Source organism: Enoplosus armatus, chromosome 18 (assembly GCF_043641665.1).
Source record: "Enoplosus armatus isolate fEnoArm2 chromosome 18, fEnoArm2.hap1, whole genome shotgun sequence".
NCBI lineage: Eukaryota > Metazoa > Chordata > Actinopteri > Centrarchiformes > Enoplosidae > Enoplosus > Enoplosus armatus.
The window spans coordinates 10,131,616-10,153,871 of NC_092197.1; the positions used below are offsets into that span (position 1 = coordinate 10,131,616).

Sequence of the window (22,256 nt, forward strand, 5' to 3'; positions counted from 1 at the left end):
CCCCCCTTTTCTCTGTTCCCTGGTTGTGTTTTTTCCTCGACAATTAGCCGGTACCCGCAAACATAACCTCCAGTATCTGATAAAATCGTCGTCTGATAAGGCCCCGGCTTCAGGGGATGCTCTTCCCCTCCCAGCTGACATGTTCGCCGTGAGAAAGAAGAAACCCCCCCAGTCCTCCCGACGGGAATCACTGCCGTTGTGTTAGCTATTTACTCGGAGGAGCTGTTTGAACGGTGGGACGGAGAGGGAGCTAGAGACTCTTCTCCAGCTCCAGCTGCCATCCTACTCCTGCCCCTGCTCCTCCCCCTCCTCCTCCTCCTCCTCCACCAGAACCACTTCTCTTTCTCATCACATCCAGAGGTAAATAAGCCAGATTCAACAATAACAACCTCTTTTCACACAAATTGTTTGCCTTCCAGAGTGTTTCCGCGTTACCAGACAAACCAGGCAGCCGTTGGGAACCGTTAAGGGGATCAGCCAAGGGGATAATTTTGATTTGTGATGGGGTCTTTGCTTTGTACCCCTGCCTCCCTGGCGTCGGGTCGGGGTTACGCTTCCTTAGGCAAGTCCGAGGTCCACTTTGTGAGCTAGAGATGCGTCGATGAAGGCCATAGCAAGTGTGAGTTGAAAATCTAAAACCATACACGACCTGTAAGATAAAAAGAGCGATACAGAGTAGGCAACCCACGGCTAGCTGGGTTTGATGCACTCCCGGTGATGCTAGCTTAGGCAACTTACAGATACCTTTCCAGTTAGCATACGTTAGCTAACTTACATCTCCAGTTGTTGCTAGCCGGCTAACCCCGAGTTGATTTTAGTCACTTTCACAGGCGTCGTTATGCTGCTCGTCCACCTAGCAAGTGTCGACAACGCTAAAATAATAATAAGTGAGTAATAATACAGCCACATCTGGTGTTAAGATAAGCTAATGTCGTTGTTATGTGTTTGGACAGCCCCGGAAACCTTAACTGATACTGTAACAAAAGAAAGAATTTGAGACATAGACTTTAAGGTTTTCTGAACTGCCTTCGCATTGTGTTTAGCTTAGTAGATTTCAGTTACGAAAGTAAAAACAATAAACGCAGACAAGCTAGCGTTTGAGTTAGAGATGCATAGAGAGACACTCAGAGACGGAATCGTTGTAACTTTTTTATCATTAATTCTATCATAGATTTGTCACCACCCGAGTCTACTAGCAATGACTTACTGCATTCGTGTGAGAGCTAAAATTGCTGATAGTCTATATATTTCTGCAGCAATTGCATGCTCGACTTGAGCAGGTTTAAATATCACAGCTAAAAACAAATGCACTCACTGAAGGTGTGTATTTGCAGAGGAAAAGGGGACCAAGGAACAAGATGGTGTGGACACCAGAAGCTGTTAAAAATCAATAACTTATAAAGACATGCCCAGGCTTGCTACAAGGCCGGTATAAACTGTCTACGTCAGAGGTGCAGTTATGTTGGCAGTGTAATAATGCACACTCATGACGCTGACACATTTTTGAATCCCCATCCCAGAAGAAGCACACTGTAGTTATATGGAAACACTTGACAGTGAACATTCTGTAAGACTGTCTTTTTTTGTGTCTCTGCAGCATTTTGGAGATGTGAGGAATAGGAAGAGATTGGTGATATTGAGCAGCCTGTGCATTGACACGACCTCTTGACCTCATCTTCAGCATGAATGGTGATATGCCTCATGTTCCCATCACTACTCTTGCTGGAATTGCTAGCCTGACAGACTGTAAGTGCATCATCTCTCTAATGCTGTTCACACAGCCTAAACACTAACACTAATGTACTAACTAACATACTAACCAAGATGTGGCAAGGCTAAGGAACACTTGACTGCCAAGCAGGTAGTGTAGTTATACCAGAAGCTAAATACTGGTAATTGTGATACTTTCTATCACTACTGGTGAAGATGCTTATATTTGTGAAGATGGGAAGTTGTAGGCTCAGATATCCCAAACCAGTTTTCATGTAAGAAAAGAAGAATAACTGTTAAAACAATGGAACATTATACATTTCATTACAAGATATCATTTATTGCAGAACTACTATATTGGATTGCGTTAGATTGTAAAAGTGTATCAAACTTGACGAACTCTGGGTAACTTGATGAACTCCGATGTTACCATATTTTTAAAGGCCTTTTGATACTAAGATAGACAGCATGTTTATTATATTATTACAGCATTTTTTAAAACCATAGATGATTTTGGCATGTAGTCTGAGGCCTTCAAAATGTTTTATTTGATTAGAAATGTTGTAACCACCAAAATGAAATCCAATAAATGTATTCTGAGTTTGGAACCATTTACCTGAAAATTAAGTAAAATATATCAAGCTTAAATAAATATTTCCTAAATGTACATTGTCTAAAAAATCTCATTGTTTCATTGACATTTGGCATAACTGCCATATAGAGTGGGCCAGTTGCATGTTTTCAAATTTTAAATTCTTACTCATGTACTAAGCTTTTTCCAAAACTGTTTTATTTGATATTTGTTCCTATCCTGCCTCCTATCATTTTTCACCCACCCTGACTTGTCTTTCCATCATCCTTTTAGTGTTGAACCAGCTGCCCTTACCTTCACCTCTCCCTGCCACCACCGCTAAGAGTCTGCTCTACAATGGAAGGATCTCTGAAGAGGTCAGCAGCCTGCTGGTGTGTCGGGATGAGAATCTGGTGACTCAGCTGGCACAAAGCCTTAACCAGGTCTCCACTGAACACATGTAAGTACCACTCACCCATCTTTCACACCTTGCTGAGAGTTTAAAAAGAGAATTAGACTATATGAGAGGAAAGCTTGCCAGTAGCTACTACAGAAGGTTTGTAAAGGTGTGCTAACTCTAGAAATCATTGTTAAGTTGATTTTGTTGTCAGCAGTGTTAGTGGAAATGCATTACAAAATGTTGTGTCAGTGTTCACTTCAACAGTGAAGTCGGGCGTTGCTGTTTCAATTATAATGATCACATTACAGTCACTGCTCTACCAGATAGGTCAGCTCATGCTTTGGGTTGTCAGAATCACAAAGGGCTAGTCTAAACTGCACTGAAAATGGCAATTTAGACGGGAAGGAATCAGAATGCATTAGTCAAAACTGCCACTGGTCAGCAATTGCCTGCAATATGACTGTGGGCTATACTTTTGCTTTCCAGAGAGTTGAAGGACAACTTGGGGAATGATGAACCCGAGGGTGACATGCCAATGCTTCTACAAACTCTGCTGTCCAGGAACCCCAAAATCTTCAGGGACAAAAGTATGCCAACCCAGTTCGAGGTTTGGGGTGATAAGGAGGAGACATTGAGCTGTTGCAGTTGAGCTCCGTTGTTGAATTTTAATTGTCTTTTTCTAATGCTGTGAGCACCAAAATGGAATTCCATTCACCTCTTTGGTTTTGGGGTGACGGAGGAAATTTGATAGACAGATATCTTAAAACCTGGGCAAATAAAACCAAAGCTATCTCCATGGCTAGATAGCAGTAGGGGTAAGCGAGAAAGTATGTTTTTTTTAGTCATTTAGTCATGAAATCTATTAATCTCTTCTCTCTAAAATCTCCATGGGTGGGAACAAAGCCTCTTGCACAGTTCCACCTAGTATGGTAAACGCAGCTTGTTAGATAACATATAATTAGAGTTTTAAAGTAATGGTTTATAGTTTTCCCTGTTAGGGTTGTAGAGCATGTGGTATTTAGCAACAGAAAAATATTTTGAAAAGATATTTGCTGTGTTTGTTTGATAAACAAGCGATGATATCGCTAATTGTCATAAACAGTTGCATATTCGTCTTCTAACCTTTGTTCAGGAAAGCCTTGTAGTTTTATGAGCAGCTGCACTAGCCTGCAATTACAGGTAATTAAAAGAATGTAGTATGCATACACACTTTCATACTGAATCCTTTTGTGTCAAATAGGAAAGAAAAGATAGAGAAACAGTGTGCACTGCAGAGCTAGAGGTGCTGGCAACTGCAAGATGAACATTAGTCAGGAAAAAATAAACCACAAGCGTTTGTGGTGGTGACCGCACACTCATCCCATAGAAATATATAAGCAAGAATCTTTTATTAACATGGCACGAGCCTGTTGAAGTGCTGAGTGAGACGCGTTTCTGTTATCATTATTTGTGCCATTTTAGCCAGCAGTAAGAACTTGGTGCTTCTGATTCGGTGAAATGCTACTCCAAAGATGTGCTCAGTGTGTTCTTGTCACCAGGCAGGATGTACATAACCTTGTGCCTTGGTAAACCCTCATCATTCTTCTGCAGCTATAACCTCCTCCTTCATCACTCTGAACTACAAATAGTGTTTTGTGGTGATACATTTTATTTTCAGAATGATTAACAAAGAAACAAGATCCAGGATGCAATGCAAAAACAGTAGTTTGGGGATTGTGAAGGACCTCACAATATAATATGATTATCATATTATTGGTACTATTATCATACTTCTTATCATACATCATACTACTGTATTTCCAATTATATATACATCACAGTACTTTTTACAAATATACACAGAGTAAGCCATTACAGTAACAATAAATCCTGTCTTTGTGAGGCTTTTAATGTTCAGTTTTTGTTGGCACTGGTCTTGTTTAACTATATCGTCATTATTGTGGTTGCACATGGTGGTGGTGTACTGTTGGACTGAATAGTAGTAATACCTCTCAACATAATGCATACAAGTACAACACTACCACTAATTATTGCCTCAAAAATGACCCTAGAGCTGAAGCAACACCTCTCTGACACACTGTTAATGGGAAGAAGGAGGTTGGATTAAGACTGTTCGTAGACTTTATTTGTAGTACCCAGTATTGAGTAGGTGGTGTTTGGTTTAGCTGGAGACTGTTATACACTGGCAATGTTATTTTATCTCACTTTCACTTTTGAACATTTAGTTTAACCCGAGCTACTTTATTTCAAGAAGTGTACATGTTATCTGATATGAAAGCCTATATCACAGAGTTTCCATTCCAAAGGTACATAGGAGAGTTGTGGTGCTGCACAATTGTGTATGTTCAGCTCCTTGTTTGTATGACCTTAACTGTACATTTCTTATCCTTATTTCTTAGGTGTAATGCAGCAGCCAATGATGCAACAGTATAAGATGTCTCAGAATCAGGTGCATGGCAGTCCAGGATCAAACTATCAGCAAACCACTGTCCCTCAAAGCCCCTCTGGGTAAGGCAGTGCCAGCATACTGTTGACTGTGATGAAGAAGCAAAAGTATCTGTACTTCCACTAAGACTACTTCTTCTTCCTTCACAGATGCTTTACATCCCCGCAGTCTGGATCAGGTACTCGGTTCGTACCCCAGCAGAACAGCCCTATACCTAGTCCCTATACCCCTCAGAGTCCTGCAGACTACATGCAGTACAATCCACCCAGTTATTCTCAACACCAACAGACTCAGCAAGGTGAGTACAAATTTAAGTCGGGAAAAATATGTCATTAGCTGCCTGCTACGCCTCTGCTAGGAACAGCAAATAACAAATGTTCAAGGAATAACATTTTGTGTGCATTTGTACTGTTACTGGCTTTAAACAAGTTAAGGTGGACAATATTTGACAAGACAAGTGCTGTGTAGTGATTGTTGCATGCCTTTCCATTTCAATTAATAGTATTGATTAATATGTTATTCAAGCATTCTGCCTGAACCAAGAAGCATAAACCACAAGAGACGACATGCGCCACAGTACATATTGAAGATGTGGCTCTGAGGGCGTTATCGCACATTGTTCCCTCACAGAACATCGAATACACTTTAACCTTGAGCTATCTAAATTCCTTCAAATTCCTCCCAGTAATTTTTGGTGGAAAACTAATATTTTCGAAATGATACTACCTGCATGGTGTTTCAGATAAACTTAAAATTCCTTCAATAATCCTTAAACATTACTAACTTTTATACACACTATGTGGCAAGGAGTAAGTTGATAAGCTGATGTGCACACTTACTGTAACATGGTAAAACTACAGCTGTCTGTAAAGAATGTATCTATCTCTCAGGTAGATGTGAGGCATTGTCCATCACAAATAATTTAACTGGATATTTTCTTTCGCTCTCCGTTTTAGTGTCTAGTGTGAGAAATATCCATGACAACAAGGTCTCTGGACAGCTATCAAGTAATTCATCAAATCATAATGTGAGACTGGGCTCAGATGAAGACTACATGAACATGGCTCACAGACTGGGAAATGAGGTAATGCAGACTATCAAGGTATCCTGAACTGGACCTCAGCTGATGCCGTCTGTTAAATTAAATGATAAATGTCTTTTGTTCCAACAGGATAATGACCCCTCAATGAGGGTGGCCACATTTCCAGTTAAATCACCACAGTCTGTGTGTTCCCCTGCTGGGAGTGAAGAGACGGCAAAAAGTATGCTGCCTTAGCAAGTCAATTCTTCTTCATTTTGTGAAATGATTTTGTGAAATGGATGATTGTACAATTCATTCTTTGCCTAGACTTCTCTCTAGAAGTCTCTGGTACTCACTTTTCCTTGAATTTGTTTGTGTTTTACCAGGGTCCAGGCCTCCCCTTATCATGCAGTCACCTCCACCTGATGTGCCACCAGGTGCAGCACCTGACCTGCTCCTCACCTCTGCTGACCGCAAAAAGAAGCAGAAAGAAAGGAGTAAAGAAGAAAATGAACAGATGGATAAAGATGCCTTGTATGGCATTGTTAGTTCTCCATCAAAAGACTCTGCAAGGCTGACTTTAAAACTGTCCAGAGTGAAGAGTCCAGACGTGGATCAATCACATATCGACTCAGACCATCAAACTAATTTGATGAATAATAATAATCAGTTGTCAAGGACTGCTCAGGACCTGTCACACAAGTTAGCTGCGGAGGAGCAGGCAAACTGTCAGCAGGTTGCTGTTCGGCCAAATACCAAGGACTCCGGAGTCGTCAGTGGGGTTGTGTTTGATGATGCTGAGATAGACACACTTGCAGAGATTGAGAGAATAGAACGCGAGTCGGCCAGTGAGAGAGAACGGTGGTCTAAAGAAGTCCTGGATAAAGGTATTGTGTGTCTGCCTTTCCCCTGTGCCTTCATGCATTTTTTTCATGACCTAGGTTCGTTTGTGTTTGTAGAAGATCTAAGCTACATGTCTCCTTATTGCAGATAAGCCACTGAAGAAACGGAAGCAAGACTCATATCCTCAGGAATCCGGAGCTGATTCAAGTGACGTGCCTACTGTGCAAGGGGGCAACCCTGACACCAAGTTGACACCCAAGAAGACGAATGCTGCAAGTAACGGTGCCAGTCGGCCTGCTTTGATGGTCAGTATTGATCTGCAACAAGCTGGCAGAGTGATAGGACAGCCTGTAGTGGTCTTGGAAGCACAGCAGTTGTGTGAAGACCACCTACAGCGCATAAAGTCAAAGACTGATGGAAAAGTAGATAAAGTTGTTGAAAACAGACCTGGGATCATCAAACAGCATTCTGACAACCCCAAAAAGTCTGGCTCAGATGGTCAACCAGAAACCCCCAAGCAGAAGCAGGAGAGTCGCCGTGAATCTAAACACAAACATGACAGCAAAACTGACAGCAGCAAGGGACACTCCGATGAAAGACGGCCAGACACACCAAGGCAGAAACATGACAAGCATTCAGACTTGCGCCACAAAGAGGAAAAAAACCACAACAGTCACCGATCCCATGCCAGCCAACCTAGGACTCCTAAAACCATCAGCAAGGCGGAACGTAACTCCAGACATGGAGAAGACAAAGCCAGGGATAGAGATAAGGATAAGGACAGAGATAGAGATAAGGACAGAGATAGAGATAGGCAAAAGGACAGAGATAGAGATAAAGATAGAGATAAAGATAAAGATAGAGATAGAGATAAAGAAAGAGACAGAGAAAAGAAACACAAGACTATGTCAAGGGAAAACTGCAACAGACACTCTCCTGACCGGCATACTAAACCTGACAGCTCTAGAGTGAAGCAGGACGGAAGCAGAAAATCCACTGACCTCAATGGTCGACAGAGGACAGAAAGTTCCAGCCTCCAAAACGCCCAAAATAAGGAAGAGAGGAAAAGTGGGGATGGCAGAATGAGCTGCCAATCTAAAAACAAGCCGCAGTCTTTTGACACCAAACCTAGTGAGTTCCCCTCATACCTGCTGGGCGGCAAGTCAGGAAGTCTGAAGAACTTTGTGATTCCCAAACTAAAACGGGATGGGAAAGATAAAGATCCGCAACATGTAAGCAAATTGAAAGATAACTGGAACGAACCCCTGGTCAGGCTGGAGAGAGTGTCATTGGTAGAGAACTTAAGCAAAGGAGCTAAACCTGTTGTTGTGCTTAAGAAACTCAGCATTGATGAGGTAAAAAGGATCATTAGGGAAAGCAGGAATGCACATGGCTCCAAATCCAGGAACTCGTCCTCCATTGACAAATCAGAGAGCGGTATGATCTACTTTATTTATTAAATATGTACACAGAACTGTAGGGGATGGGGTGCTATGGGACATTGCCCAGTTTCCAAATTGTTTATCTACTTTAAACCACTGTCTCAGGAATCATTATTATTGCATTATGTATGCCAAATATATAGTTGTGGATTAATGAGTTAGCGATTGTATCTTCTTTTGAAGTGTACATTATTGTGTGCTGAAAACTCATTCACCTCTTGTGCTTACAGAGGTGTCATTTTTGGAGAAGACAAACAAGCGAAGGCACAGTATGATCAGTAAGAGATCCAAGTACGCAGACGTGGACTCCGATGAAGAAGATGCTGATGACTCTGAGTGTCAGTATTAAACCTAAAATAATTCACAATGTTTGCACATATATATCAGATTCAGAAACACCATACTGTCTAATGCTCAAAATGAAAAAATGTGTACTCCCAAATATTTTATATAATAATTATTAAATTAAATTAAATTGAATTTATTTATTTATTAAAGCAATAATTGGTGCTTAAAGTTCTGTTAGGATATTTTCTTACTCATCCTTTCTCTGTTATTGTTACAGCTGCAAGGAAAAAGTACAAGAAAGATCACGCCAAGACATTGAAGCACGAAGAGAGGAGAGGTTCTGGAGAGCACCGTCGAGGTGGAGGTCATCATAATGCTCGACGGGGGCCTGGTAGCCGTCACCGTGAATGGAGCCCTGCTGATTCAAATGAAGGCTCTCCACCACCAAGCCTGAGTGATGGTGAGTCTTTTTGCAAAGGCTTAGCCAGTGGGTATAGGCAAAAATAAATAAATAAATTCATGTTGCAGAGAGTGTTTTTATTTTGTTATTTGTCTCTAACAGGGCAAATTTTTTTATCTCAAATATAACATTAGACAATAGACAAGAAAATGCAAATTGTGATTCTTGTCTCCGATGGCTGTCATTCAAATTGTCGCCATTTGAAACCAGTGATCAGCCAGGCCAATTCCCTGGATAGCTGAATTACTACACTCTCTATTAAATATTCAGTGCTTGAGGGTTACTTGCTGCTGTCAAGGATTTGACTAATGTTGTTGTTATTGCTGTTTTTGTTCAGTTGCCAGAAAATTGAAGAAAAAGGAGAAACACAAAAACAGGAAGGCTTCCAAGCTGACATCAGAGGGTATTGATTTACCATTTGAATTATTTTTATTGTATTAATGCATTCACATATTTTTATTAATCAATTTGTTTACATTTAACAGAAATAATGGACTCCTCCACATTTAAGAGATTCATGGCCAGATTGGACAGCATTCTTGAGAACCTTGAGGACGTGGACCTCACTGCCGCAGGTAAACATCAAGCACCGCACACTTGACATTTGTTGAGGTGTTAAGTTGAAAAATGTCAACATGATAACTTTGTGCCCTCAGATGATGATGAGATACCTGAAGAGCTCTTGCTTGGAAAGCACCAGTTAAGCGAGCTAGGCAGTGATTCTGCTAAGATCAAAGATATGGGCATCTTTAACATGGTAAGAGGAGTATGTTTGTGCACTGTCACAGGTTACTCTTCATATTTAGCTGTTGTAAAGACCATCAATTCACAGCCACATTGTTGTGAAATGAACCAATCATTTGTTTGATCCATAGTTTCCATCTCATAAACTGGTGAAAATGTTGAATATCCTGGAGAAGAACATTCAGGACAGTGTCAAGCTTTCCACATTAATGAATCATGTAAGTTGTCAGCCTGATATGATTTTCTCAGCTGTGTAATTGAGTAGCGTTTTCTTGCCTAATTTTTTAATTGAGTTTTATTTTTTCACTAATTGTAATTTGTAGGGTAACGATTCCATGGATGAGGAGCGGCTGTGGCGTGACCTTATCATGGAGCGAGTGACTAAGTCTGCTGATGCCTGTCTGACTGCACTCAACATCATGACATCTCCACACATGCCCAAGGCCGTTTATATAGAGGATGTGATTGAGAGGGTGCTGCAGTTCACCAAGTTCCATCTGCAAAACTCTTTGTACCCTCAGTATGACCCAGTCTACAGAGTGGACCCCCATGGAGGTCAGCACAGTTTTCTTCTAAGTTGTTCAACAAATATTGCAAAAATCTGGATTTCCAGTTTACATATTAGCAAGCTGATTTGGCCGATCCATGTTAAAAAAAAATTTCGAACAGACTGTGGCTTAAATTATTACTTATTATTATATATATTATATATATAATTATTTTATTACTTAAAAAATAGTGTGGGAACACTGTTGTTACTTCTAAAAAATGCAAATACTAATCTTTAATTCCTTTTTTAAATTAAAGTTAGCAATAGTATGTTCTTGTAGTCACATTTCCTGATGTGAAACCCTGTAGTTGAATTTAGAAATTTCTGCCTAGTGTCTGACACATTTATCAATAAAATTAATTTGAAAATGGCCTGCAACCTTGGTATTTTGCTGCTGATGTTTAAAGTGGTTAACTTATCTTTTATTCAACTCGTATTCTCTCTTTGTCGTCCTCGTCTAAGGTGGCATGCATACTTCAAAGTCCAAGAGAGCAAAGTCTTCCACCCATAAACAGAAGGTGGTAGTCATGCTCTACAACAAAGTGTGTGAAATTGTCAGCAACATCTCGCTGCTCCTGGAGATCCAGCTGCTAACTGACACCACTATTCTCCAGGTGACACTCTTATTCTGGTCTGACATCATTCAAATTCATGATCCCAGTTAACCTTTGACTCCTGAGCTCTAACATACCTGATTGCTTTTGTGCCTGACTTTTAGGTGTCCACCTTGGGTATTACACCATTTTTTGTGGAGAATGTCAGTGAACTGCAGTTATGTGCCATCACACTAGTGACAGCAGTAAGTCTGCCAGGGCATGCAATTTTAGCATTATTACAGTAGTTCATTTTACATTGTTTTTTATGACATGCTCCTGCACGACATCTTTATTGTTATCTCTTGATTTAGTGCTTTGCATTTTACTCTTCCTTAGGTGTTTTCTCGTTACGAGAAGCACAGACAGCTGATTCTTGAAGAGATCTTCACCTCCCTGGCCAGACTGCCTACGAGTAAACGCAGCCTCAGGAACTTTAGGTAACTACATCTCGAATCTCGAATATTTGCTCAATAAAATTGATTGATTATTGATCATTGAAGTCCTCTGTGTTGCTCAGTAAACCCAAGGATACTCATGTCTCATGCTTCACCAGGCTAAACAGCAATGTTTCGGATGGAGAGCCTTTGTATATCCAGATGGTCACCGCACTGGTTCTTCAGCTCATCCAGTGTGTGGTACACCTTCCTTCAGAGAGGGACGCAGAGGATGAACAACACAGTAAGAAGGTAACTACCAAGGATTTAGCAAATATTTAAACCATATTTATCTGGAAACATGTTTAGATTCAGAAATTATTTTAATATTGGCTTTTTTCTAGGTGGATAAAGATGTCTTCATCACAAACTCCTATGAAACTGCCATGAGGACAGCTCAGAACTTCCTATCAGTGTTTCTCAAGAAGTAAGTAATTGTTCCTGCCCTCGCTACACAACACAACACATAGCTTTGTGTGGCGTTACACAGTATACCTGTGGAAAAAGCTGTAATATTAACTGTCTCAATGTTCAAAAATATATTATAATAAAAGATGGTATTCTATATGTTTCAGGTGTGGCAGTAAACAGGGAGAAGAGGACTACAGGCCTCTGTTTGAGAACTTTGTTCAAGACCTCCTGTCTACAGTCAACAAGCCTGAGTGGCCTGCAGTTGAACTGCTGCTCAGTTTACTGGGCCGGCTGTTGGTGAGTGGCATCGTTAACTTCAAAGGTGTCGTCACTCATCATCTGTCCAGTAGAAACAGCAGTTGATGTTTCTTTTGTTGTGACATTTCTCCTGTACTTCCTGTGCTCCAGGTGCACCAGTTTAGTAACAAGCAGACAGAAATGGCACTCAGGGTGGCATCGCTGGACTACCTCGGCACTGTTGCTTCTCGCCTGCGTAAAGATGCTGTCACTTGCCAAGTGGACCAAAAGGCTATTGACCGCATCCTCAAAGAGGTAGAGACTAGATAATTACACAATTATGAGCATCTGTAAATTAACAGTGGTGTTGAACTGGCTTATTGATCTCCTTACAGACTCCAGGCAGTGATGAGATCCAGCAACTCCAGAAGGCCTTGCTAGACTACCTAGATGAAAAGGTTGAGACAGATCCATCTCTAGTGGTGAGTGTTTAATTTTCATTTGTGTATTTACAGAAATCATTATGGTCACATTTATGATTCCCTAAGGACTGGATGCTCAGTGTTTGCATGCAATAATATGTAGCCCTTGAATATTGGATATTTATTGGACAGGTTTAGTGTAAAAGAGACACGGGTTAAACAGGGTTTGTTGGTGTCAAAGTGGTATTATACTCTAACCTTAAATGTTCTTAATGTTCTTAATGTTCTGCATTCTTCATCACATGTCTGCACTTGTTTCCTATAGTTTGCCAGGAAGTTTTATATTGCCCAGTGGTTCAGGGACACTACAAGTGAGGCAGAGAAAGCGATTAAGTCTCAAAATGAGAACGATGAGGACTCAGGAGGTCGACATCATTCCAACGATGTTGACTCAACTGGGGAGATTATGCAGAGGGCTGAGGCACGAAAGAAATTCCTCCGCAAGGTCATCAAGACACCACCATCACATTTCATTTCTCTGAGGTAAATACTACTTCACCCTGGATCACTGCACTAATTTGGAGCGCGATTCGACTTGTGTCAACACTTGTGTCCTGGTGTTAAACCTTTTCTGGATTTTTCTTTCAGGTTAAACTCTGACACAGTGGACTATGAGGACTCCTGCCTGATTGTCAGATATCTGGCCTCAATGAGGCCGTTTGCACAGAGCTTTGATATTTATTTATCACAGGTAAGAGGATTAATTTAAAATAAACATGAGTGAGAGATTATATTGTGTTGGCTCTCACTAACTTTTTTCTCCCATTGTCTCTCTTGTACAGATTCTGAGAGTACTGGGTGAGAGTGCCATTGCAGTCAGAACTAAAGCCATGAAATGTCTGTCTGAAGTAGTCGCTGTGGATCCAAGTATTCTGGCACGGGTATGTCATGCTACATTGGCTGCTACACATCTCTTAGACCACTGGTTTGATGGCGGTAGCACTAAATGTTTTTTTACAGATAAAAAAACATATATTAATAATTTAATTTATCAATTCTACCAGGAGATTCTGTTTTGTTAGGGTAGTGTTGTGGCATTTATCACAGTCAACGTAGCAGCCATAACATTCAGTAATGTTTATCTGTGCTTGACTAAACTCCCCTATTTGTCTTTCAGTTGGACATGCAGCGTGGTGTTCATTGTCGCCTCATGGACAACTCCACCAGTGTGCGAGAGGCAGCTGTGGAGCTCCTTGGCCGTTTTGTGCTAAGTCGACCGCAGCTCATTGAGCAGTACTATGACATGCTCATTGAAAGGATATTGGTAATTTTCCCTCTTCACCTTTTTTAACACCTCAGTGTGAGGTTCTGTATCATAGTGTTTTTTCCCAGGTGGTAAAGTTTGAATTGATTTGGTCACATCATGTGCCCTCTTAGGGGTTTGTGGAAAAGATAGGCAACGTCGATCATAAGATGAGCTCAAGTGGAAATTCTCCCTTGACTTTAGCAAACTCTGTCCAAAAAGTTTTTTCGATGCGCAAAAGTTCAGCTGAGGTTAAGTCACCTTCTTCCCACACTGCCATCTAAAGATCAAATGAAGAACTGCAACCAATTGGCAGTTGAAAGTGCATTTCAAAATGCTCCTTATGGTGCAGCCAATTAGAGAAATGTATTCATTTTATCACTTTCCCTCACCCTTTACTGTTTCACAGGACACAGGCATTAGCGTAAGGAAGAGGGTCATTAAGATCTTGAGGGATATTTGCCTGGAGCAGCCGGACTTCCACAAGATCACTGAGATGTGTGTCAAGATGATCCGAAGGGTCAACGATGAAGAGGGGATCAAGGTTTGTGTTTATTTGTTTTATGTGAATGTTGCTTACAAGTTGTAGTTTTCATTTTTTAATATGCAGTCTATAAACATATTTTCTCACACAGAAATTGGTGAATGAGACATTCCAGAAACTCTGGTTCACCCCCACACCCAGTCATGACAAAGATGCCATGACCCGGAAGATCCTGAACATCACAGATGTGGTGCGTACTATAGAGGCTTGTGACAAAAATGTTGGCGCATGTTTGACATCTTCATAATCTGACTCATGTCATGTTTTGATTTCATCCCAGGTGTCGGCGTGTAAAGATTCAGGCTATGACTGGTTTGAGCAGCTTCTCCAAAATGTGAGTTGTTAAACGTGTGTGGCTGTTTTGATTTCTGAACAGCAGCTTGTGTGTCTTTATGATAGCTGTTGTGTGCATATTTTGTCAATCATGTTATCTAACTTTTGTATGGCAACTGTTTAGCTACTGAAGTCAGAAGAGCAAGCTTCGTACAAACCTGCCAAGAAGGCTTGTGTTCAGCTGGTGGACAATCTAGTGGAACACATACTGAAATATGAGGAGTCTCTTGCAGGTAATAAAGAGAAATGTGATAGTATGTTTGCTTACAAAATCCTTATTGCATTGTTATTGTGTTAAACATTACTGGGCTGTGACAAATGCTAATGTTTTCTATTCTGTGTTTGTGTTTCAGACTGTGAGGACAAAGGGGTCAACTCAGGTCGTCTGGTAGCATGCATCACCACTCTCTACCTGTTTAGCAAGATCAGAGCACAGTTAATGGTCAAACATGCTATGACTATGCAGCCCTATTTGACCACCAAGTGCAATGTAAGTACAACTTAATTTTATTCTATTATTTTTCATTTGCCTGAAAGTATGAGAAATCACTTGTTGAGACTGGCGCCCACAGGACAGAAATGAACAACACCGACTTTTTTGTTGGGCTATAGGACCATCTAGTGGCAGCCAAATGGAAATTCAAGTATTCAGCACAGGGGAGCTGAGAGGGAGAATAAAGTTAATAAAGCAAATGGGAAAAGTGTGCATCAAGTGGGGTCAAGTGTATTGTGTTAATGCGCACCTCAGTGATCAAGACCGCAAGTGTGCGTATTGGGACAGACCCACAGTCGTTCACAAAGTTATTTTCCCATTCAGCTTTGGACTGTGCATCTGTCTCTGTGTTGACATTTCAGACTCAGAATGACTTCATGGTGATATGCAACGTGGCAAAGATCCTGGAGCTGGTCGTACCTTTGATGGAGCACCCAAGTGAGACTTTCCTCACTACTATCGAAGAAGACCTGATGAAGCTCATTATCAAATACGGCATGACGGTCAGTGTCATCTACAGCTTACAGCTTTAACAGATAGCTCTCAAAAAAACATGAATAGCGTGGATGTGAAACTACTGTTCTGAGCATGCAGGTTTGATTTAGGCATGATGTCATTTGCTGTGTCTGCTTCTCAGGTTGTACAACACTGTGTAAGCTGTCTTGGTGCTGTTGTCAACAAGGTCACACACAACTACAAGTTTGTTTGGGCTTGTTTCAATCGTTACTATGGTAAGGCTTATGTACTGTGATGTACATGTTCTTATACCAGAATTCTTGAAATGGAAAAAATTGAATAACATACATAGGGCTTGTAATTGTTTAACTGGTCATCCACCTTTATATTAAAGGTTACATTTTAAGCTCATACTCATTGTCTCATTTCACATCCATTTTATAGGGGCTCTGGCAAAACTGAAGACACAGCACCAAGAGGACCCCAATAGCTCCACTCTGGCTGCTAACAAACCCACTCTTCTGCGCTCACTGTTTACTGTGGGGGCTCTCTGTCGACACTTTGATTTTGATCAAGAGGAGTTCAAGGGTACTAACAAGGTAAACACCAGCAATCTGTTTAAACTGTGTGTGCAGAACTACTGTAGAACCTGTTCTGGTGACTGACTTGCTGTCTCCCCCTGTGTCTCTTAGATTGTCATCAAGGACAAAGTGTTGGAGCTCCTGTTGTACTTCACCACTCATGAAGATGAGGAGGTCCAGATCAAGGCCATCATAGGTCTAGGTACATTGCACCTCATCTCAGACTAACATAAGATGTCATCACTGTATTTGTACTGTCATTTATTGTTTATAGCTCCTCTGATCATTTTTTATTCGCATGTGTCTTTGACTAAAGTTTCCTCAGTAATGACATCTGTATTTGAATTATTTCCATTGTTTCAAGGCTTCCAGTTCATCATGCACCCAGAGCTCATGTTTGTGCAGGATGTGAAGGTTCTGTATAACAGTACCCTTTCAGATGAAAGCAGTTTGGTCGGTCTGAAGATCCAAGTGCTAAAAAACTTGCAGACATACCTGCAAGAGGAGGACTCTCGAATGCAGGAGGCTGATCGTGAATGTGAGTTGAACAAATCCATCTCATGTGTCAAAGATTATCACTGTATGTTCTGTAGTGTTAATCTACATTGAGCATGTCAATCATGTAGAACATAGGTCACTAACAGGCGGACCGCGGTCCGAGTCCGGACCCAGACGCCGTTCTATACGGACCCGGACCTATAATCAATAGATTATTAAGGGATTTTAGATTTTGACAGGGCACAGCTTTTCTTGTCTTTACGGCACTGGTTTAGCGGTTCAGGAAACTCGCAGACCAATTGCATACGAGTTACGCCAGCCCACGTGATGCTACTCAGCCAATCAAATCTGTGCATTCCAGGCGATAAACATTGCGACTCTGAATACAGACAGACGAGAGAGGTGAGAGGCGAGTGACCGATGATAAGACGAGTGAACGATACAGGGAGAGAAGACAGAGAGACGAGTTAATGGGAGAGAGACTGTTAAGTCAAGATGTGAAACAGTTAACAAAGAAAAACTCAAGCTGCTGCTACACTTTATTTTGTTTTTTTAAAATTAAGCACTTAATTTTAAGATGCACATTTTTTCAAAAGCTATTTTATTTATTTTCTCTATTTCATTTTTAAATGCAGCTCTTCTTTTACTTAAGAGAGAGAAGAACATTATACATATCTACAGTATTATATATCTGTATAGTCTGTACATATAGTCTGTATGTTAAGTGACAATAAATATTGTCAAAATGTTTTTGAATTTTACTTTCTTCATTTGATTTGACAGTCAGTTGTTGATTACATGCAGACGTTGATACAACTACGAGGCTACTTCAATATATATCACACTAAATCACATGCCAGTTAGACATTATGATGTTCCGGACCTTTGCTTGAGGACATTTTCTCTAACTGGACATCTTCGAATTTTAGTTGAATACCCCTCATGTAGAACATCATTAGACTGATCAAGCTGATGTTTTTTATTCAGGGAAGAAGCAATCTAATCAGGAGGATCTGAAAGAAATGGGGGACATCTCATCAGGCATGAGCAGCTCTATAATGCAGATATACCTGAAGCAGGTGCTGGAGTCCTTCTTCCACTCACAGTCCACTGTTCGGCACTTTGCCCTGAGTGTCATTACACTGACTCTCAGCCAGGGCCTCATCCATCCTGTACAGGTATGTTTACAGTCTCACTCCAGCATTCCCAAGACTAAGATGTACAGTACCTCTTGTGACAACATTCTCTGCTGTCTTGAATGCATCATGAGCTGTTCACAGATTAGGAACAACACAATTGGTTTTTTTTTAGTGTGTGCCCTACTTGGTTGCCATGGGAACAGACCCTGAGCCAACCATGAAGAACAAGGCCGATCAACAGCTGGTGGAGATTGACAAGAAATATTCGGGCTTCATCCATGTGAGTGGCTTGCTGGATTATGATCAGTGTGTGTAAATCAACGTGTAGATAAGATGTTTTTCTTTAACAATATCTGTGGGCAGTGGTGTGTATATTTTAATATTACATAGAAGCATGTTACACGTTACACAAGAAGCGAGGGATTAAAAACATAGCCATCTAAATGATTTTATTGTTGTTTTATTTCTTATAAAATAAAACAAACTATGTACATCTACTAATGTACTCCTAGGCGTTGTAGGTCTAATAAAAAATAAATTACAGGCATCTCAAAAAATGTATTGCAGGGATTTCAACCATTATTAGTTTATCTACTTACATGTTGAGTTGTGTCTCTCTGTGAATTCACAGATGAAGGCCGTAGCAGGGTTGAAGATGTCTTATCAGGTGCAACGGGCCATAAATGGATCCAAAGGCGCAGTGGTTCGAGGTTTTCGTCACGATGACTCAGACTCTGCCCTCTGCTCACATCTCTACTCTATGGTCCGTGGGAACCGACAGCATAGGCGGGCTTTCCTCATTTCCCTGCTCAACTTGTTTGATGACAGCACCGTAAGTTCACCTCTCTCTTTTAGAGTGAGTCTCTTCTGTATGCAGATCTCTAGGTTTGTGTATCTCCAACTGCCCACCCATCCAATTGCTAGCTTCACTGCTTGTCATGAAAAGTCGTGATGTTTTACACTTTGTCCCCTGCAGAAAACAGAGGTGAACATGCTGTTGTTCATAGCAGACAACTTGGCCTGCTTCCCCTACCAGAGCCAGGAGGAGCCTCTTTTCATCATGCACCATATAGATATTACTCTGTCTGTCTCTGGTAGCAACCTACTCCAGTCTTTCAAGGAGGTGAGAAGCTTAGTTTGATTTGGTACATGACATATTGCTCTTTGTTGTTTTGTTTATCATAAGTTGAAAATCCAAGAATGTGTAATATGTCCACTGTATATTTGGTCCGTGTCTGAGTGGATTTGGTCTCTGTGCAGTCTTTACGGAAAGAGCCTGTACAGCAGGAAAAGAAGATGAAGACAAAAAAGAAGAAGAAGAAGCAGCAGAGGAGGAAATACAGCTCTGATGATGACGATGAAGACGAGGAGCAGAGCAGTAGCAAATCCAGCAGCAGTGACGAGGACGATGAGGTGGTCCACAGGCGAAAGAAATCTGTGGTTTCTGATTCTGACTCTGACATTGAAGACGAGGATGCAGTGATGAACCGTCTACCCGAAAACCCCAACCCCCTGCTGGACTTTGCCAGTGCTTCACAGGGTATTCTGCTGCTGCTGGTGCTAAAACAACATCTGAAGAATCTATACGGCTTCTCAGACAGGTAGTCAACAAATATTTCGTTCACTCTTCCTTAGTTGTGCTGTTGTTTACATGACACAAACTCAACTGACCTTTCTGTTTGTGTTACAGCAAAATCCAGAAATATTCACCGACGGAGTCTGCCAAAGTATATGACAAGGCCGTGAACAGGAAATCTAAGGTGCACTTCAACCCTCATCAGACACTGTATTACCTGAAGAATAATACAGCCAACGTGGATCTCAGCTACGACAGCAAGAGGAATATTGTGAAACAGTATTTGGACGTAAGGATTCAGTACTATGTTTTGAGTTTATTTATGTGTTATTTCAGGTGTGAAGGTGTGTCTGTGAGAGAGAGGGTGCAGAGTACTGTATGTTGTGGAATTTCAGGTGGCTCAAATAGTCATGTCATGCCCACTGCTGTTTGACAACTGAAGTCAACATGGCTTTGTGTGTTAATGAATAAAATGTGTGCAAGGTTGTCATTGGCCATGTGATAAATAGCCAGTTACGGTAGATAGTCGTAAAGCTTTTGAGTTGGCTAGAAATAAACACAATAAACACGAGAAACTATTAACTGAAGGCTCTGCCTGCTTTTATCTCTTAGTTCAAGGTACTGATGGAGCACTTGGATCGTGATGAAGAGGACCAGGAGGGTGAAGCAACTGCCAATGCCAGAAACAAAGCCATTACTTCACTGCTGAGGGGCCCAAAACCCTTGAACCACAACCACAATAATCACAGTGCTCCAGTGGAGTCAGACGATGAGGAGAGTGAGGATGAAGATCCCCCTGCGGTAAGAATTTTAAAGAGAAGAAATTACCCATTGGACTTCCATGTTAACTGTCCTGTAATCAACAATTTCTGCATAGAAACTGTTAACACTGGGCTTTAGTGAGGTCATGTGGACATCACATCTAAGGTACTCAACAGTCACTTATTGCTTTGGAAATGTGGGTTGCTTGGAGTTTTGCCATGGGAAATGGGAAATTTGAGTAAAACCACGGAAGTTACAGTATAATTGAATAAACACCTCTTGGACATAGTTGAAAATTCATCATTATAGGTTTCACAAAGCTGCACTGTATACTCAACTGTATATCCATACAGAAGGTCAAGATGACATGATGTGACCTATTGCCTCTCACCTCTAGGGTACACAAACATCATAATGGTTTTTATGGATTTTAAGTTTCACCTCATTGTTGCAGAGAGCAGATCAACTCTGCTGGTATTTCTACTGCAGCGACTGTTCACACATTATCCCAACATGGAACATGTCTGTAAGATTTCAGTGTGATGCTTCCTGTGTAAAAAGATTTGTTCATGTCGGACACACTCTGCTTTCTCCCTCTACAGCGGAAACCAAGGAAAGGTGGAGATTCCCCAGAGGATTCAGGTCACATGAATGAGACAGTGGAGGCCATGGACGTCGTTGCCATCTGCCGTCCCAAATACAAAGACAGACCACAGATCGCCAGGGTCATCCAGAAGACCAAAAATGGCTACAGTATACACTGGATGACGGGATCTTACTCTGGGCCCTGGGCTGTGGCAAAGAAACGGGACGGTCGCAAAAAGGTGCCTTGGGTTGACACTATCAAGGAGTCAGACATTATTTACAAGAAAATATCCTTGACAAGTGGACACAAGCTGAAGAACAAAGTGGCACACACGTTACGGGCGTTATATGCTGCCAAGGAGGGGACCAAGAGTTAATCAGCTGAAATTACTCAGACAGAAACCCCTCACAGTCCAAATCTATGTGGATCCAATATGTTATAGAGAGAAGGTGAAAGCTCTTTAGATTGAAGGACCTGGTGGAGGGAAAGTATTGTGATAACTGGTCTGATTGAATACAGACGTGTTTAAGTTCACACATGAAAAACACAAGAAGGAAATGTTTGGGAAAACATTGTGTGGGAGTTCCTTCGCTGTTGTGCAGCAACTTCGTTGTTTGATTTTTACTCCCACTGTATCATAGTTTAACTAAACACATGTTTATATCTGAACATAATTCTGTAAAAAAAAACCTGAATGTTGGAAATTAGTGTATTGATGATGTTCTTAATAAAGTGTTTTTGGAGTTTAAACTAGCACCAGATGGATTTATTCACTTTACCTGAGCTCCAACAACTTTTAACTTTCTTTTTTTTTCTTGTTTTAAACATTTTGTTGTTTACCCACACTGTGTAATGGAGTATCTTTGATATAATTTATTTATGTTAAAAGCAGTGCAGTATCTGTGCCTATATGCAGGGGAAGTTATATTGTTTTTAATATAGATTTTGATGTTATAGAACACAGAGCAAGAAAAAAGTGATCCCCCGCTCTTCTGGTGGAACAAATACTGCAATAAATTTTTCTTACGTCTTTGTTACTTGTTTGTGCTTTTTTCCCCCTTCATCAGAATATGTATTGAATCATTTTCAAAATCATCAGGCTCATATTTTTTGCCTTTTTTGCCTTGTCTCACCTGTGTGACAGATCAGGTGGAGTGAAGCAAATTATAGATGATTTGTTCTGGTTACAGTTGGACTGAAAACAGGTCTGTCCGTGCCTCTGAAGAAATAATACCAAATCTTCTTAACCGGTTATTTAAGTCTCTATTTACTACAACCCCGCAAAGATCATCTTACCATGGTTATTATGTATGTGAGGATGTGCACACAACAGCTGGCAGGTAACTTTATGAAATCTCTTGGACCTTTCTCCACACTAGTGGTTGATATATTGTGCACAATTTCTCTGTT

The 22,256-nt window shown here is 40.9% G+C and overlaps 1 protein-coding gene across 1 annotated transcript; it reads left to right on the forward strand.

Moving 5' to 3' along the window:
* The first annotated feature begins 1,654 nt into the window (after positions 1-1,654).
* Positions 1,655-21,883, forward strand: LOC139300921 (nipped-B-like protein B). The gene is made up of 47 exons (XM_070924126.1): positions 1,655-1,746; positions 2,576-2,741; positions 3,168-3,295; positions 4,776-4,778; positions 5,081-5,189; positions 5,277-5,425; positions 6,084-6,211; positions 6,299-6,389; positions 6,535-7,035; positions 7,139-8,428; positions 8,664-8,771; positions 8,999-9,181; positions 9,519-9,584; positions 9,667-9,756; positions 9,838-9,938; positions 10,057-10,143; positions 10,249-10,480; positions 10,938-11,089; positions 11,194-11,274; positions 11,408-11,508; positions 11,625-11,757; positions 11,850-11,932; positions 12,081-12,213; positions 12,325-12,468; positions 12,549-12,635; positions 12,901-13,118; positions 13,224-13,326; positions 13,418-13,516; positions 13,753-13,899; positions 14,288-14,422; positions 14,514-14,612; positions 14,703-14,756; positions 14,880-14,988; positions 15,109-15,245; positions 15,611-15,751; positions 15,886-15,979; positions 16,149-16,303; positions 16,397-16,487; positions 16,650-16,823; positions 17,771-17,961; positions 18,095-18,202; positions 18,554-18,754; positions 18,899-19,045; positions 19,183-19,523; positions 19,613-19,787; positions 20,111-20,296; positions 20,863-21,883. The coding sequence occupies exons 1-47, from the start codon at positions 1,683-1,685 to the stop codon at positions 21,220-21,222; spliced, it is 7,875 nt and encodes a 2,624-aa protein (XP_070780227.1). The 5' UTR covers positions 1,655-1,682; the 3' UTR covers positions 21,223-21,883.
* Positions 21,884-22,256: the final 373 nt, after the last annotated feature.